The sequence below is a fragment of the Molossus molossus genome, unplaced genomic scaffold (genome assembly GCF_014108415.1).
Source record: "Molossus molossus isolate mMolMol1 unplaced genomic scaffold, mMolMol1.p scaffold_m16_p_1, whole genome shotgun sequence".
In the NCBI taxonomy this organism is placed as follows: Eukaryota; Metazoa; Chordata; class Mammalia; order Chiroptera; family Molossidae; genus Molossus; species Molossus molossus.
In genome coordinates, this window is record NW_023425344.1 from 195,711,199 (window position 1) to 195,729,216 (window position 18,018).

The window sequence follows — 18,018 nt, forward strand, 5'->3', positions numbered from 1 at the left end:
CAGATGTCCCTCTTTTTTCCCCATTGACCCCCTTCTTCTTGCTCCCACCCCCACCCCTGCCTTCCCCAGCCTAGTGATTTTTTATTTTGAGAGAGAAAGAAACATCGATGTGAAAGGAAAACCAATCGGTGGCCTCCCGTACACATCCAGCTGGGGACCAAACCCACAACCTAAGTATGTGCCCTGATTGGGAATCAAACCCACAACCTTTTGATGTCCAGGAAAACACTCCAACCCACTGCACCACCCGGCCAGGACTCAACTCCCATATCTTGAACACCTACTAACTGCCTTGAAGCTTGTGGAGTCCAAGGTGAACAATAATTCCTGCCTCAGGGTCCTCATGAGGCACTAAAAAGCAAAAACCTACTTAGGCAGAGTTTTATTTGGGAGGAGGAGCTTGCTAAACACACTCTTTCATTGGTGGACTCTTCTGCTGGGAGGTAGTTTTGATTGGAGGTGACTTCTGGTGCACCCTGGTCCTTTCTCACCGGGTCCCTCAGGGCTGGCTGGTGGCAGCTGCTCCCCCGCCCACCCCTGGGGGCAGGGAACAGGGTTGGTTTCAGGACCTTCCCGCTGCCCTGTGCACTCCCTGCTCCTAACCTGTTTCCTGGTACACCATACTCCTGCTTTTCTCCAGAATTGTGACACTCTTGCATTTAAAAGTAAAACAAGACACGTGACATGTTTGCAAGGCTTCAGGAAATCATCTGTGCTTTGGCATGTTGGCATTTTCTCGCTCCCGTCAGCCCCTGAGTGGCGGAGGTTTCGCCAGCAGTGAGAACCCCTCTGTGCTGCAAACCCACTTTGGCTCAGGGACTCAGGAAACACATGGCTTTCTTCACAGGGACAGCTTCCAGAAACAGGCTCCCCGGTTGGTGTAGTGGAGGGTCCAATGCCGCAGTATCATCATCGTCATTGTAATCCTCTTCTGTTCACAACTATTTCTACAGCCCAAAGGGCCACATTTTAATGTGGTCATGTTGACAGTAACTGCAATTTCCACGCCATACAAGATGTCATCGGCACTCTTCAAATGGACACCTTTTCTGTCCGTAGGCAGTGAGCCCACACACTCACGTTCTTTTCATTTTGCCCTGCCCACCAAGGCAGAGAAGCTGTATAAACCTCGTGAAGAAGGTCTGGAAGCAGCAGAACATAGCACATAGGCTCTAGAGTTCAGGTAAACCTGGGTTTGCAGTCTTATTCTACCACTCACCAGCCATGTGGCCTTAAGAAAGTTACTTTAGTTCTGTGCCTCCGTTTCCTCACCAGTCCGCTGCAGCAGTAGCCATCTCACGGGGCTCTTTTGGAAGATCAAGTGCATGGAACACCCCCGGGAGAGCGTCTAGCAAGTGTTCCAGGAGCACTGTTGTTACCAGCAGGGCCAGCTGAGGGTATGAGTGACGTACCCGAGCAAACGCTCTGTGACCTTGTGGCCAGAGGAGAATGGAGGAGGCTGGTTTCTTCAGCCAAGGCTTAGGCTGGGGTGGGGAACATACTGTTTACACGGAAGAACTGCAGAGAGTCTACTGTGATCACTTCAAAGGAAACTAAGCCCCTTACCTCCGTGAGAGGCACAGCCCACCAACCAAGGGACATTTCCCCTTAAAGAGACATCTCTTTCAGTGTTTCAGTTTTTATTTTTATGAGTTTATTAGAGCCAAACTGATGACATGAGATGAAGCAAGATCTCAAATGCTCCCTCTTTGCAGTTCTAAGATTGTTTTTATATCTTCTGGATATGGACTGAAGGGTTGTTAGAGATGGATTTAAACTTTATAAGTAAGTATAGGACTTTTTCCCGTGCCAGCAGGAGCAGTCAGCTGACTAGTATATTGAGTTTTATTTATTATTATTATTTTTATTAATTTCAGAGAGAGAAGGAGAGGGAGAGAGAGACTGAAATATCAATGAGAGAGAAGAACATCAATTGGCTACCTCCTGCATGTCCCCCACTGAGGATCGGGCCCACAACCTGGGCATGTGCCCTGACCAAGAATCAAGTCGGTGACCTCTTGGTTCATGGGTCGATGCTCAACCACTGAACCACACTGGCCAGGCAGTATATTGAATTTTAAAATTTATATATTGATGTTAATAGTTCACATCAATCTCTTTAGGGTTATTCTTTTATAGATAGAGAAAACCCAGGAGAGAGAGAGAGAGAATAGATAGAAGATAGATAGAAAGAAAATGAGCCACTTGGGTACAAGTTTTTCTGTATCAAAAAGCTAAACATCCTGGAGTGTCTAATGATGTTATGAGGACTATTAGTTCTCCCTTCCTCCCCACTCGAACTCTCTATCTCCCACACACTCAGCACACACACAGAGACACAGAACTCTGTGTCCTCACATACAGATCTCTACCTAGAAGACTGTGTTCTGCCCAAACTCTCTAGGTTTTCTTCATAATAATTCTCCGTGATCTGCCCTCTAACACCCCTAATCACCTTTTTGTCTTCCTTGCAGGTGGCCACATCAACCCAGCTGTGTCTTTTGCACTGTGCCTCTTTGGACGGATGAAATGGTTCAAATTGCCTTTTTATGTGGGAGCCCAGTTCTTGGGAGCCTTCATCGGGTCCGCAATCCTCTATGGGATTTACTATGGTGAGTGAGACCCCTGAGTCCAGAGGTCAGGAGAGCTGGGCGTAATATGAACATCAGAACTACTTGGAGAGGCACACGAAGGCCAGAATAGGAAGCATTCTGCAATTGACAGGCAATTCTAACAGTTCTAAGTTCTAAATAATGGGGCTATCGTTACCATTAGGGAAAACTGATGAGGCTTCTAATGAAAATGGTCACAACTTAAAAGAGGGAGCAGACCTTAAAGGAAGCATATTTTTAGGCCCAGCCAGTGCTGCAGTGTGAACATGCACACAATGCGTAGCTGTGTGACTTCAAATAATAAGTCATCTGACCGTACCAGTCCTGGTTTCCTGCTCCACAAAATGAGGCAATTGAACGGTCGTGGGAGAGAGCTGGGTCCACATTGGCTCTGTAGGGACTTCTGTCTCCCTCACTCCAAGGGCAACTAAACCATGACATCCTCAGACTGAGGACTGATATTAGAATTATGAATTCTCCCCAGAGTAGGTCCACATTCCACATTGGCTTTTGGTCAACTGCAAAATTTCCAACAATTCCTCACCCTCCTCAAAAATCAGTTTCAGGACCCAGTGGCTTAGGATTTGGCTCAAGTTCCAAGTGAACCACTGAGGGCAGCCAGGGCTCTCTGTCCTTGACCCACCATCTTGTGACTTCTCTGGGCATCTCTGAAGCTACCATGTTGGAATGTGAAGAGAGCAGACAACGTGGATCTGCCATACTACACCCGAGTGTTTGACTGCAGTTGGTTAACACGCGACCTGGCCCAGACCCCTTCCCAGAGAACACTAACGTGCCCGAACTCTGTCTTCCATAGATGCGCTCATGTCCTTTGCTGGGGGAAAACTGATCATCGAGGGAGAAAATGCAACGGCACTTATTTTTGCAACATACCCAGCTCCGTATCTGTCTCTGACGAATGCATTTGCAGACCAGGTAAGTGTCCCTCAGCAGAGAGCTGACTTTGGTGAAAGGACAGGACTTGGTCAGTGGGCTGCAGGGGCAGCATGGGCCTATCAGAAGGGAAGGCCATGTCTCCAAAGTCAGAGGTCACCAGGCAGCACCCAGGCTTTCTTGACACATTTTTGCCTTTGATGAAGTTGATACCCTTAGAAGAGTTTTCTACTTCCTCTTTAATACATACACTTGTTAATATTAGTTGAGTTCCAGAAAATAGTGGGTGACTGGAGATGTCAACCTCTGCAGGGGCAAATGGGGTTGCTTCACTATGACGTCTCTTTTGTGCTCACGAGCTAAATGTGGAGACCATAGGAAAAGACCTTTCAGTCTCAAGTCAGGGACTGGGAAGTGAGGGAGTTGAGCCTTAGGGTATCACAGATCCTCTCCATCTCCTCGGGTGCAGGCTTATCCAAACTCTCAGGGTAGCTGCAAGTGTCCGTGTTCCTCGGCCTGACTGACATGAAGCTGCCTGCATAGCCAACAGCACAGCTCTCTGGGCAGTTCGTGGCAGGACCAACATTGTCAGCTCAACAGGCTCTTCCTCCTTCACTGTATCCCAGGAAGGCTGCTTGTCAGCTTGGTCAGGGATGGGGAGGGAGGGAGAGAGGAAGGGAGGGAGGAAGGGAGGGAGGTAGGGAGGAAGGAAGGGAGGAAGGAAGGGAGGAAGGAAGGGCCAGAATGGGAAGGAGGTCGGGAGAGAGAAAAGAAGGAAAGGAGGAAGAAAGGAAATCTCCAACTCCAAGTCCTTTTTTTTGTGTTTAGGACTTAAACAATAGGGCAGATTAGAGAGGGCATGTGGATAAAATGTATGTTTCAATCGGCCAGTTCTGCCCCTCTCCATTCAGTGGATGAAAAATCCACGTTCTCATGGCCTCAGCCTTGTTCCTTACACGGGCAGCACGTTCTCACTGTGCACGCACTACGCTCAGCCCTGTGTCTGGAGCTCGAGGGGCGATGTAGAGATTCGAGACCTGGAGTCTGAGAGCCTGAGTTGAAACAGCAGTTCTGTCCCCAACTCCCTGTGCACTGTAAGCAAATTACTGAACTTGTTTGGTCTCAGGTTGTTCATATGTACAATGGGGCTGATATTAGCACTTATCTGATTACTAATAAAGCTAGAATTAATAATGCGAGGGAAATGCAATGTGAACAGTACCTACCCAGGTAATTTAGAGCCTCGCTGAAGAACAAACAGAATGATCACACAAGAACAAAAGGAACAATGAAAAACTGAATACTATTAGATAAGAAGTTGGACTGTAGATGGTCACAGCAGCAACCTGGAACAGAGTCTAGATGAGCAAGGATAAGAAAAGTTTCAGTGGAAAGGGTTCAGAGAGATGTAGCTGCCAGGAAAAGAAACGTTATCATAAGCTGCAATAATAGAAGCACAGAATTCAAACGAAGTGGTTGAGGGTCTTACTCTATACTGGAATATTAGACTCATCCCCTAATGTGAGACCTCACGTGGGCATGCTACCAAAGGAGAAAAACCACAAAGGGAATGATACCACACGGCCGTGAGTGGAGAACAGGGAAGTTTGGTCTAGAGGTGTGTTAGGAAGGTGGGGAAGACAGATGTGATAGTAACCTTCAAAGATACGAAGGGCTGTCAAGTGCAAAAGAGATTAAACTTGGTGCGTAAACCCCCTATGGAGATTTGGAGGAAGTGCAAAGCCTGCTACATAATAGGTGCTCAATAAATGATAGCTGTTCATTAAAATGAATGGGTGAGTTCATACATGAATGAAATTATGTTGAGATAAAATGATGTTACATAAAAGAAAGACTTCTAGCAGTTGGGGCTGAGCTAAATATAGACCCTGAAGCTCCAGGACAAGTCACTATAGATGTTAGAGGCTTGTGGGGGTAACCTCTAGGGGTGGAAAGCAGGGAAAGGGGTATGCTCGGGGTATTCAAGCACCAGATGGTGGACAGCGTGGGATATGTCACCCCTAAGATACTTTCCAGATTGGAGACTAGATTAGCCATTCGGAAACTAGGGACAATGAGCGAGGGAAGGATGGGGGCGGGGAGATATCACTGAAGGCAAGACAGTAGAGAGGTTCTTTACCTCTCTGGGCACCCGTCTCTGTTAGCAGAGAGATGTCCAGGTGATTCTTTCTAGCTTCAAGGTGCCAGGAGTCTATTCTAGGCAGGTCAGGAAGGACAGGAGGGCGGGAGCGCGTCCGCCTTCAGCACGCACATTCGCGGGAGCCCTCGGCTGGGTCTGAGCATCCCAGGCGGTGCCTCAGCATGCACTCTGAGTGTGGGTAAGAGTTAGGGGGTTTCTCAGGAGTCCTACTGTCCATTTGATTCAAGCCCAATTTGTCGTATAATGAAGAAGATGGCATTGGAGTCCCGAGCTGTGGAAGCTTTAGAGACCCCTCATGTGAATTCTGCCTTTCCGTTGGCAGTAAAGGAGAAAGAATGTCGACTTTCTCTCTCAAACCTTGGCTGGCCCTGGAAAGACCCATGTCTTTGTTCCTCATGATTTGGACCCAGAGCCACCTTCCTAGACTCTTAGTCTGTTCTGAGAATGTGACACAATGAACTCCAGCGCCGAGAACGTCTGGCAGGGACCGCCTCTCTCCATGGCCTCCAGCAATGCTCTCTTCCTCCTCCCCGGACATTTCTGGTCACTTTATCTCAAGATCTCTGAATTGTTTCACTCTAAATATATTGTTTGAGCATATTCTATAATTTAATTAACAGACAATCATTCTTTTGCCTAATGGATATGTGCTGGTACAGTTCCACGCTGTTCCTTGTTCAAGGCGTACAGGGCCTGGTCCTCTGACAGGTGACAGGGGGGCACAGAAGTCAAGTCCAGATGCACTGGGGCCCCGAGGCAAAAGCTGCTACTCTGCCTGGAAGCATGGAAAATAGGTTCCAGAGGAGAGAGTTCTTGGGAGAACATGTTTCTTGGAACACAAATTCTTGTCATATTACTAATTCAGAGGGCAGATGAAATGATGAAGAGTTTAAACTCTAAAATCAGTTGCCTGGTTCTCGTCCTGATTCTTCTGCTTATGAGCTATGGACCCTCAGGCACGTTTCTTGGCCTCATTCTACCCAAGTTTTCTCACCTGTAAACCGAGAATGATAATAGGATCCATCTCATAGGTTATTCTGAAGTGCTAAGGAGATAAGGCATAGCAAGTACCTGGCACGTGACAAGTGCTCAGCAAATAATCGCTGTCATTTAGCTGTTCAAGTAAAACAATAGTTTGGCCCTGGCCGGTTTGGCTCAGCGGTTAGATCATCGGCCTGCGGTCCACAGAGACCAGGGTTCGGTTCCCGCTAAGGGCACGTACCTCAGTTGCAATTTGTCCCCGGCCCAGGTTGGGTCGTGTGGGTGGCAACCACTCAATGTGTCCCTTTCACGTCGATGTTTCTCTCTTTCTTTCTCTCTCTCTCTCTCTCTTTCTCTCTCTCTCTCTCTCCCCCTCCCTCCCTCCCACTCTATCTGAACAAAATATTGAAAAATGTCCTCAGGTGAGGATTTAAAAAAACACACAATAGTTTGGAAAGTTTAGGAAACAGAGTAGAGAAAGCACAAGTTAAAAGCCTCCATTTCAGAATACCTGTTATCATTGTTCATATATTCTCTTAGAAGTTTCCTGTTATGCATGTTTTTAAGTGTAAAATATAATGCACATACAACTTTTTAAGTTAATATCAGAAGCATTTTAAAAAATAAATTGTCTTTATTGATTTTAGAGAGAGAGGAAAAAAGGGAGAGAGATAGAGACATCAATGAGAGAGAACATCGATTGGCCACCTCCTGCATGCCCCCCACTGGGGATTGGGCCCACAAACTGGGCATGTGCCCTGATCGGGAATCGAACCAAGTGACCTCTTGGTGCTCAACCACTGAGTCATACCAGCCGGGCACTATCAGAAGCATTTTTAATGTTCCTCTTAGCTTTTATATTTATTGTTTTTAATGGCTGTATAATAGACTATATAATGGGCACTCCATAATATAGACAGCCCTTTTCTTGTTGATATATACAATCGTCCTTCGCCACTTTGCGCTTTGACTTTTGTGGCTTCACTCTATCGCGGTTTTTCCAAATATATTAATTAAAAAGTTGATTGAGACAGTGAAAATGATACAACGCGCGCTCGGTTGTCTGAGTCAATTATACACCCCTATATTACAATTAAAATTACAATTACTGTACGTATGGACTGTAGGCCTATGTATCCGAGCACCCTGGGACTCCTTTAACGCCAGGTGCAACCGCTAGAGTCTGGAACTGATTAACCGTGATAAACGAGGGCTTATTGTACCTAGGTGGCTTCCAGTTGTTCAGTACTATAAATACAGCTGACCCTTGAACATCGTGGAGGTTAGGGCCACCTACCCCTGTGCAGTCGAAAATCTGCATGTATATTTTGACCCTCCCAAAGTTAACTACTAATAGCTTACTGTTGACCAGAAGCTTTACCAATAACGTAATTGATAAACACATATGTTGCATGTTATATGTATTATATGTTCTTACAATAAAGTAGAGAAAATCTTATTGAGGGAGTCATAAAATACAGTATTTATCGAAAAATAAATCTGCATATAAATAGAACTATGCAGTTGAAAACCCATGTAATGGTTAAGTGAGTGTGTCTGTTTTATGGTTTTTCCATATTTTAGATTATTTTCATGAAATGGTTCTTAAATATCCAATGAGGTCAAATTGAATAATTTTGTGGGTTTCTTAAAAATGCACTTTGCTGCCCTGGCTGGTTTGGTTCAGTGGTTAGAGCATCGGCCTGCGGTCCAGAGAGACCCGGGTTCGGTTCCCACTAAGGGCATGTACCTCGATTGCAGTTTTTCCCCGGCCCTGGTTGGTCGTGAAGGTGGCAGCCACTCGATGTGTCCCTTTCACGTCGATGTTTCTCTCTCTTCCTCTCTCTCCTTCCCACTCTATCTGAACAGAAAATGGAAAAAAAATGTCCTCGGGTGAGGATTAAAAAAAAAAGATATGCACATTGCTGCCTGGCCGGTGTGGCTCAGTTCTATTCTGGGTCAGGGCACATGCTCGATCCCCAGTAGGGGGCGTGCATGAGGCAGCTGATCCATGTTTCTCTCTCACATTAATGTTTCTATCTCTCTCTTCCTTCCTCTCTTAAAATATCAATAAAAACATAAAAAAATTTGTGAATGCACATTGCTAAATTACTGCTGAGATTCTTTTCAAAAGTGTGATACATGTTTAGTTCTATCGGAAAAGCCCGAGAACTGGTATCATTTCCATAATATTTCCTATTGTTTGCTTTTCTTTTCATTACAGGTTATTCCCACTTACCTGTTTTTTGTTTTTTTTTGTTTTTGTTTTTGTTTTTTTTTTATCCTCACCCGAGGACATTTTTCCATATTTTGTACAGATAGAGTGGGAGGGAGAGAGAGGAACAGAGAGAGAGAGAAACATCGATGTGAAAGGAACACATCGAGTGGCTGCCACCCGCACAACCAACCAGGGCTGGGGACAAACTGCAACCGAGGTACGCGCCCTTAGCGGGAACCGAACCCGGGTCTCTCTGGACCGCAGGCTGACGCTCTAACCGCTGAACCAAACCGGCCAGGGCCCCACTTACCTGTTTTTTAATTCTACTTTTCTTTCATGAATTTTCTGTTCACTTCCTTTGCCAGTTTTCCTATTGATATCTCACGTTCTTTGTCTTGCCAATTTGAATGAACCCCTCCGTTCATTTTTCCAGCCTGCAGTTTGTCTTTCTGTTTAGCTGGGTAGTCGTTTAGCAGGAAAGCGTAATAAAGATAACAGTCTCCAGAGCCCAACTCTAGGTCCACACCTGACCGCCAATCAGTGTGCAACCTTGGGTAGTACTAATCTGTTTCGGGAAATATGAGCGCCCACGTCTGAACTTGCTGTGGTAAGAAGAGTGTCTGGCAAAGTGCTCACCCATGTGTTTTAGTAACTACTAGCTTTCTTCTTAACAAGAGGGGGTGACTTTTGAGGTGGGCAAATAGACAGAATATGAGCTAAACCCTTTCCACATTCTCTCCTCCCGCAGGTCGTGGCCACCATGTTCCTCCTCATGCTCGTCTTTGCCATCTTTGACTCCAAAAACGTGGGCATTCCCAAAGGCCTAGAGCCCATTGTCATTGGCCTCCTGATTATTGTCATTTCTTCCTCTTTGGGACTGAACAGTGGCTGTGCCATGAATCCAGCTCGAGACCTGAGTCCCAGACTTTTTACTGCCTTGGCAGGATGGGGGTTCGAGGTCTTCACGTGAGTAACAATGGTTGGGGCGGAGGGGAGAGAAAGAGTCGTGCTGGGCTTTATCAGGGAGGCCTGGGCTTTGAACCGGGATCCAGGAGAGTACAGACAGGAAGCTGGAGGTCAAGTGCATACTCTGGTCCTGAGTGTGGAATGTCTCCCTGGTGATTTGTGACATGATGTGTGTGTGTGTGTGTGTGTGTGTGTGTGTGTGTGTGTGTAAAAGAAAGAGAGAGGCAAACACAGACTTTGGAGAGAGGGAGAGGGAGAGGGAGAGAGAGAGAGAGAGAGAGAGAGATTCCAAAAAGGTGAACTAGAATTTATGTCTTTCAATACAACTACAGGGCTCTTTCTAGTGAACCATGCAGCATCCATTCATTCAACAGATCTTCACCAAACACTGTCTTATGCTGTGGTCATTAAGCTAGGCAAGGAAATTTCTTTCTTTCTTTTTTTTTTTTAATCTTTACCCGAGGATTTTTTTTTCATCCTCACCCGAGGACATTTTTGCATTTATCTTCAGATAGAGCTCGAGGGAGAGAGAGAGAGAAACATCGATGTGAGAGAGACACATTGACTGGTTGCCACCGGCACAACCCCAACCGGGGCCAGGGACAAACTGCAACCGAGGTACGTGCCCTTAGCGGGAACCAGTCCCGGGTCTCTCTGCACCGCAGGCTAATGCTCCAACCACTGAGCCAAACTGGCCAGGGTGGATATTTTTCCATTTATCTTCAGATAGAGTGGGACGGGAGAGAGAGAGAGAGAAACATTGATGTGAAAGAGACACACTGACTGGTTGCCTCCTGCAGGACCATGACCAGAGCTGGGAACCCAACTGCAACTGAGGTACGTGCCCTTGACCAGAATCGAACCCGAGACTCTTTGGTCTGTGGACCGATGCTCCAACAGCTGAGCCAAGCCAGCCTGGGCTAGGCAAGGAAATTTCAAAATGAGCTAAGTTATTAGCCTTGAGCAATATGATAAGTGCTCTGGCAACCCCTCAAACATAGTTCCAAGCAGTGACCAGCTGGGCTGGGGAAGCTGGGAAGGCCCCACCGACGGCGCCGTGCTGATCTCCAGCATGAGGACCGGTGCCTGGCAGAACAGGAATCAAAGAGCCTCTGCACAGCAGGTGGCAAGACCCTGGGCTTTTGACTTCAGAATGTGCTGAGGAAATAAAACCAACTGTTGTTGCCAAGCTCCCAGGACAAACTTTACCCACTAATTCCTTCCCACTCCCCCACCATAAAACCACAGTGGCCCATCCTGTCCGCTTGTCACAGTGTCTGTTGGTTCATCCAGAACCAGGGCTCTGGCATGGAGAAAGGGGTAGGAAAAACACGTGGGAACAAATGTTTGTTGAATGTTTGCTGTGAGAACAGAGGGCTCACGGGTCCCTAAATGCTGACTGCACTCCAAGTCAGACCCATCTGACGACTTTATTGACGTGAGAGTTGGTCTTGCCTTCGCAAGTAGGAGCCGCCAGCTGTTAACATCACTGACAGCATTCCCCTCGCCACCAGCAGCGGTGCTGGGAGCTGCTAGGAGGTGAGCACCATGCGGACAGGGACTGTGACAGCGTTGCCACTGCGGTGTCCACGGTGACTAACGCAGGGCCAGGCACATCGAAAGTCTCAATGAAAGTTACTGAGTGAGTGAAAACCATGTGCCCCGTGTCCCAGGAGATGAGGGTTACCAGGAGAATCAAGCAATATCCCTATCTTTAAGAAACTAGCAATACACTAAGTTTTCTAGAGCAGTGATTTTTTTCAACCAGAGGCATTTTGCCCTCAGGGGCATTTGGCAATGTGACAATTTTGGCTGTCACAACTGAGGAGGGTGGGGGCAGAAGTTGTTAGTGGCATCGAGTAGGCAGAGGCTAGGATACGGCTAAGCAAGCTACAATACCCAGGACAGATCCCCACAACAAAGAATTATTCGGCCAAAAATGTCAAGAGTGCCACAGTTAAGGAGCCCTGTTCCAGAGTGATCACCACGAGATTATGAGAAGGTTGAGCACAACGTCCCCCACTGAAAAGGATGCTCTGTGTTCTTCTGGAGAACAGAATGTAAGTCCTAAAGGTCTCCTCATTCCCAGAGCCGGGAATTAGCCCCTGAGTTTTCTTTAGTCCAGCATTCCTGGCCTTCACTCTAGGAGACCACTGCCCCCACCACCAAGTCACCTCTGCTAGCTTCACACAGACCCCTGAAACAAAATGTCCCAACGTGACCTGGGCTCCCTTTCAGCCCTCTCGGTGATTTGCCCAAAGCTCTGCGGGTGATGGCGATTCTACTACAGGCGGAGATCTTGCCTATTCTCTCTGCTCTGCTAAGTGACTTGCAGGAGACCACGTCTGTGGGAGAATGCTCAATCACCAAATCCCACGTGTTTTCTTTTTAGCATCAGGGTCTTTCTCTTTCATGCATTCATGTGTGCACCCATGCAGCTGCCCAATCTCTCACTCGAGACCCTGTGCTCAAGATGGCAAGACCCAGTTGCTGCCCCTCACGGTGCTGTTCTGTTCTGTTTCAGAGGGTTAGCACAGGCTCTTAGCAAGGTTGGGGCTGACAGGCGCCACAAGAGATTTGACTAATTACCTCCAGGAGTTGAGAAAAGGTTTGCAACTCCAAATTTAGAAGTTATGAGGGTGAAACAAGGGGCATTTTGTAGCATCTGGACATGTTTAAATGGGACATTTCTATTTCCGAGGATATCTCAGTTGGAGAGGATCCTATATACAAACAGAGGGTGTTAAAGTACCCAGTGGGCCTGTCTAGCTGAAGGGTGCACGAAGACAGGACAGTTATGGACAGACCACTGAGGTCCTAGACTCCCGGAATGAAAAATTTTGAGGTTTTGCTACTCCTCATTCTGTAGGTTATGGAGAGCAGCAAAGGATTTTAGGGAAGAAGTTTGACATGTTTAGAACTTTAATTTAGCCAAATTAATCTGACATCATTATATGAAATGGATTTAAAAGGAGAGAGTAGAGGGGGCAGAAACCAGTTAGAAAAAAGCTAGGCTTGCTGGGAATCCTCAGCCAAAAGTTCCCAAGAAAACCTCTGAGGGAGAGCAGGTCTCCAAAGTAAGCATCTCAGATGTCCCAGCTTGGATCCACACCCAGACAGAGCCAAGAATGCCTTCTTCTCAGATCCTCACCAAGCAGTGAGGTTGACCAGGATGTGGGGCACCAGAAGGTCTAGGAACAAGAGTCGACAGACCTGGCTGACTCTTCCTTTACCCGTGAATTAGGATGGTTCCCATCCCAGTTCTCTTCATGAACTCACATGAAGAGGTTAAGGACTTAATGGATGAAAGATCTCAGGGGTAGTGTTAATTTTTTCAAAGTTTACCCAAAGGAATGAATCCTTGATGGCGGTACCTTAACCAATGAACACAGGCATTTCCTGGCATCCTCAACATCACAGCGTGCAAGTGACCCTGTGGACACTGGGGCTTGGCCAGGCAGGGAAGCACATCGGAGCCCCTCCATTTATGACTTGTGACACCAGCACAGGGCTTCAGCTCTGATCCCAGGAGGGTCTATCCAGGAAAAAGAGAACATGTGTCCTGGCAGATATCTTGGACCCCCATTTGTTAAATGACAATGAGATTCACTATAAAATACTGATGGAAGAAAGGAAACGAAGTACCTCTGAGTTTTTAAAGCCCCTGTGCCTCTCACAGAAATGTCCACCTGGCCCAGGCGCTGCCTGAACAGCAGTGTCGCGTCCTGTCTCCCACGCAGTACGAGCGACCTCTAGTGGCTGCCGCTCAGCCTCAGCGCTGCTGCCTGGAGCCTGCGTTGATGATCTGCTTTCACCCTAAGCAAGTGCTGGGATAGTCCGCGTGGGAGGGACCACCGTGCAGATGGAAGCACGAATCTCAGAGAGGGGGAGACTTGCCCGAAGACCTCGAGAATCCTGAGATTAGAACTGGGTCTCGTGAGTCCCAGGACAGGCCTCCTGCGTGTGCTCATTTCTTTCTTTATGCTTTCTCAGCAATACCTGATACAAAGCAAAGATCTTATGTGTAGTTATTAAGCATACAGATTTACCAAAAAAAAAAAAAAAAAAAAGGGGGGGGGGCACAGGCATGGCTCTTCCCTCGAGCAGAACAATATGAAATCCGCACGTAAACCCTCCTGTTTCCCTTGCCTCCTACACACTGTCTTGAATTTTTTTGTGTTCAGCATTTCTCTGCTTTTAAGAAGTTTTATCTCAAATGCATATCTCCATAAACAATATATTGTATGGTTCTGCTTGCTTCTGAGCATTCCTGGTTCTTTCTGCTGAGTTATTTAAATGGATTTCCTGCCTCCAAAAAGGTGACAATTCGCAAAGACAGCTACTGTATCGCACAACCGAACCTCCAGTGCAATGCACTGACTCGGGATTTCTGGACGGGGAGGGAATCACAGCACGATAGCCTTACCAGAGAACGTCAAGCTGCGACCTTGAAAATAAGCACTAAATTGAATTCTATTCAGTACATAATTCGTATTTCACCTCTGATTTTTTAAAAACTCTTTTTCATTGACAAACAATCCTGATTATTTTGTGGTTGTTCTCACACACCAGTGATGTCCAGGAATCTCTCCACATCTTTCCATTCATAATCCTCAAGACTCATTATTTCAGGACAAGGGAAAGTAAAGTCCTGAATAACCAACCTGAACGTTTGCTCTATGCCCTCAATTTTTTTTTTTAATCCTCACCCAGGACATTTTTGCATTTATCTTCACATAGAGCAGGAGGAAGAGAGGAAGGAAGAGAAAGAGAGAAACATCGATGTGAGAGAGACACATCAACTGGTTGCCACCCGCACAACCCCAACCAGGGCCGGGGACAAACTGCAACCGAGGTACATGCCCTTAGCGGGAATTGAACCCGGGTCTCTCTGGTCTGCAGGTCAACGCGCTAACCACTGAGCAAAACAGGCCAGGGCTCTATGCCCTAAATTTTGACCACATTATAGGACTATATTTTCTGAAAGGAAAATAAATGGGACATCTTCTTTTGAAAGTACTAAAAGGACAATGGAATGGATCATCTGAAATCAGGTGTATTAGAGAATCCAGGTTGCCCAGCTGTGGTGAGCACCCTTATACTTAGCTCTTGCTGAGGGAAAAGGGAGCCATAAGCCTGAGCAACACTAGTAGATTAGTGAGTGACGAGCAGGAACACGGGGAGGAAGGCCAAGTAAGTGATGTGTCACCAATTCCTTGTTTGATTTCAGAGCTGGAAACAACTTCTGGTGGGTTCCTGTCGTGGGCCCTATGGTTGGTGCTGTCATTGGAGGCCTCATCTATATCCTTATCATTGAAATCCACCACCCAGACCTGGACCCAGACTTCGAGGGAGAACCACTGGAGGACAAACCAGAGAAACATGAGCTCAGCGTGATAATGTAGTGGCGGCTCAGCTCTAGGTTTACCCCAGTGGCTGAGCTGACGTCCTATTCAGGAAAGATGGCATCCAGGTGTCTGTGTTTTCCTAAGACTGGGGTGCATCTGCCCACTGTTCTCTGCTAGCCATGTGGGACACCTGATTGAAAAAACATCTGAATGCAATTTTGAAAACACTGACCTCTTCTCTACCAGTCCCTCCCCTACCCCCTAGTATCCCTTAGTATAGCATGGACTGTCTCCTGAAACAGGCTTCTCTCTGCCCTGTTTATTTCATTCATTCATGTGAATTTTTATTGCTGGGTAAGCACTAATAACTTGAATTTTTGGGGGGGGCGGGTACATGCCCCCAGCGGGAACCAAACCCAGGACTCTCCGGTCCACAGGCTGACGCTCCAACCGCTGAGCCAAACCGGCCAGGGCATAACTTGAAATTTTGACCAAGGGCTTATTTGGATGGTCTCAACTGCATTATCTGTATGAAACAGTATCACCAAAAGCCTTATTTTCAAATCCACAAAGGTTACATTCTGAATGTCAACCAAAACTAAATTGAAAGACAAAACAGTGGTTTCAGTTAACATATCCATGAGTTAGCAAACTAAAGGGTTAAATCTCTAGGTTTGCCATCCACTGTTATTGTACAAACATTGATATTCTCCAAGCCAGGGATGTAGAGAGCAGTAGAATGCAGTTGGAAAGCTAGGAGAAGGACACTGTGGCATTCAGAAACCTCCGGAGACAAGATAAATTTGGGAAACCAAATGGAATTTTTTTAATGGAAACCATTTATCAGATAAATCTCTTGCTCTTTGCATTTTTAGAGGGCACCAATTAATTTTCTGGTCTTTAGTATGTAATAACCTAAAATACAGTCATAACCTCAGTCATGAAAAATACATCACTCTGTATTTTTAGCTCAAATATGTTTTCCTAATTGCCCACTTGAGGACAGACAAGTTATGTCAGTGACTGCACTCATACACTATTCTATACATGTCCTAGAAGCCCCCACGAAAAGCCATTGGCTCCTGGTCTAGTATAATCTTCAGGATGGAAGGTCCCTGAAATAGCATACCTATTGGGCTTCACAGTATACAAAGCACTTTCACATATATTATCTAAATTAATCCCTCATAGAGACTGTCTGAGGTAAATACCATGCTGCCCATTTTTCAGGTAAGGAAACAATCCCAGGGAAGCGAGGTGAGTGGCCTAGGTCAGATGGGAAGTCGAACATGTCATTTACCCTGCACCTTTTAGAAGATCAATAACTGGCTGAGAATCTCGGCCAAACTTCACTGGCCAGTCAGAAGTGGGATTGGCGGTGGCCAGAGTATGTATGTGTACCTTCTGGACATAACTCTCCTGGGTCCTAAGATAAAAGACCTTCATTGCCTGGTTTTATTTCCACTGCTCTGAAGCATTAAAGGAGAGGTCACAATTCGATCACATTTTTCATCTGCTGAAAAACATGATCAGAAGACCTCCTTTCCTAGGCCACCGTTGGAATTGCTCCATCTTCCCTCCCTGCCAATCTCAAACACTACGTTCAGGACACTTCCTCTTGGTCAGGCTTGTCCCTTTAAAAGCTTCTACCTGATGTTCTTTGGTCAAAAGAGTCCGAGTTACACCAGAGAGATTGCTCTACATCAAGTGACACACCTTCAGTCAAACCGTTAAAAATCCCAAAATTTCCAGAGGGACGCAACTTCCCACTTGCTCTGTGATAATGGAAAGCAAAAAGCAAATGTGAAATTTCTCCAGTGGCCTGTGTTCTATAACCTTCTGACATGGGATTATTCTCTTGCTCTGAAACTACTTGGATATTTTCTACTTGAAATAAAACTGTTTTTGTTTTGTTCTGCGTTTTCATAAGTATTGAGATTATTAAGGACATTTAGTTCAGAGATGGTCTGTCTTGTCTACAGACTGAGATCTGAGGAGCTCTTGGAAAATGGTGCTGCCCAGCTGGTCATTCGTAATGTTGGGTGACTCTCCTGTGCAGCCGGGGTTTGAGCAGGTCGACTTGGTAAATTACGTGGTCTAAGGTTTCTTTCAGAAACAAGTCGGGGGAGGGGAGCAGGTAATTCCCGGCAGAAGTCTCAGCCCTGGGATCCTTGTGGGTTAGAAAGCAGTTTTGCTCCTTCTCACTCGCACCCACCATTCTGGCAAAGGGGACAGTTGCTCGGGCCTGGAGACGTTTTTTGGTTGTCAAGACTGGGGGAGGGGTGCTGCCAGCATTTGGTGGGTACAGGTCAGCGATGCTGCCAGACACCCTACAATGCACAGGACACCCTCCCCTGTAATAAAGAATTCATCAGCCCTGGCTGGTTTGGCTCAGCGGTTAGAGCGGCGGCCCGTGGACCAGAAAGATCCGGGTTCGGTTCCCGCTAAGGGTACGTACCTCCGTTGCAGTTTGTCCCCGGCCCCGGCTGGGGTTGTGTGGGTGGCAGCCAGTCGATGTGTCTCTCTCACATCCATGTTTTCTTTCTTCCTCCCTCTCCCCTGCTGCTCTGTCTGAAGATAAATGCAAATATGTCCTCGGGTGAGGATTTAAAAAAAAGGAATTCATTAGTGGAGGTTGGGAGACCCTGGAGTCAAGAAAAGGTGAGGAGAGGAGTAAGAGGATGTTGAAATCCTATTTCCTGGTTCAAGTTCTGCCAAAAGCAGATGGCAGACAAGTCGGGAACAGACCCTGGGGGTGGATTATAATTCTTAGAGGATGAGACAACCCAAAGTTGGAGTTTTCAGGTTGGATTGTGGAATCAATGATCCATGCAGGTG

General features: G+C 46.6%; 1 protein-coding gene across 2 annotated transcripts in view; it reads left to right on the forward strand.

Annotated features, from left to right (window-relative positions):
* The window catches only part of AQP9 (aquaporin 9), a 46,524-nt gene extending 29,021 nt beyond the window's left edge, over positions 1-17,503 (forward strand). Inside the window, exons 3-6 of one of the 2 annotated variants that reach the window (XM_036266594.1) lie at positions 2,475-2,612; positions 3,430-3,548; positions 9,615-9,832; positions 15,063-17,503. In XM_036266594.1, coding sequence (XP_036122487.1) covers positions 2,475-2,612; positions 3,430-3,548; positions 9,615-9,832; positions 15,063-15,237 — 650 coding nt within the window. In that variant the 3' untranslated portion in view covers positions 15,238-17,503. The remainder of the gene's footprint in view (positions 1-2,474; positions 2,613-3,429; positions 3,549-9,614; positions 9,833-15,062) is intronic. The other variant, XM_036266603.1, reaches the window with a different exon arrangement.
* Positions 17,504-18,018: the final 515 nt, after the last annotated feature.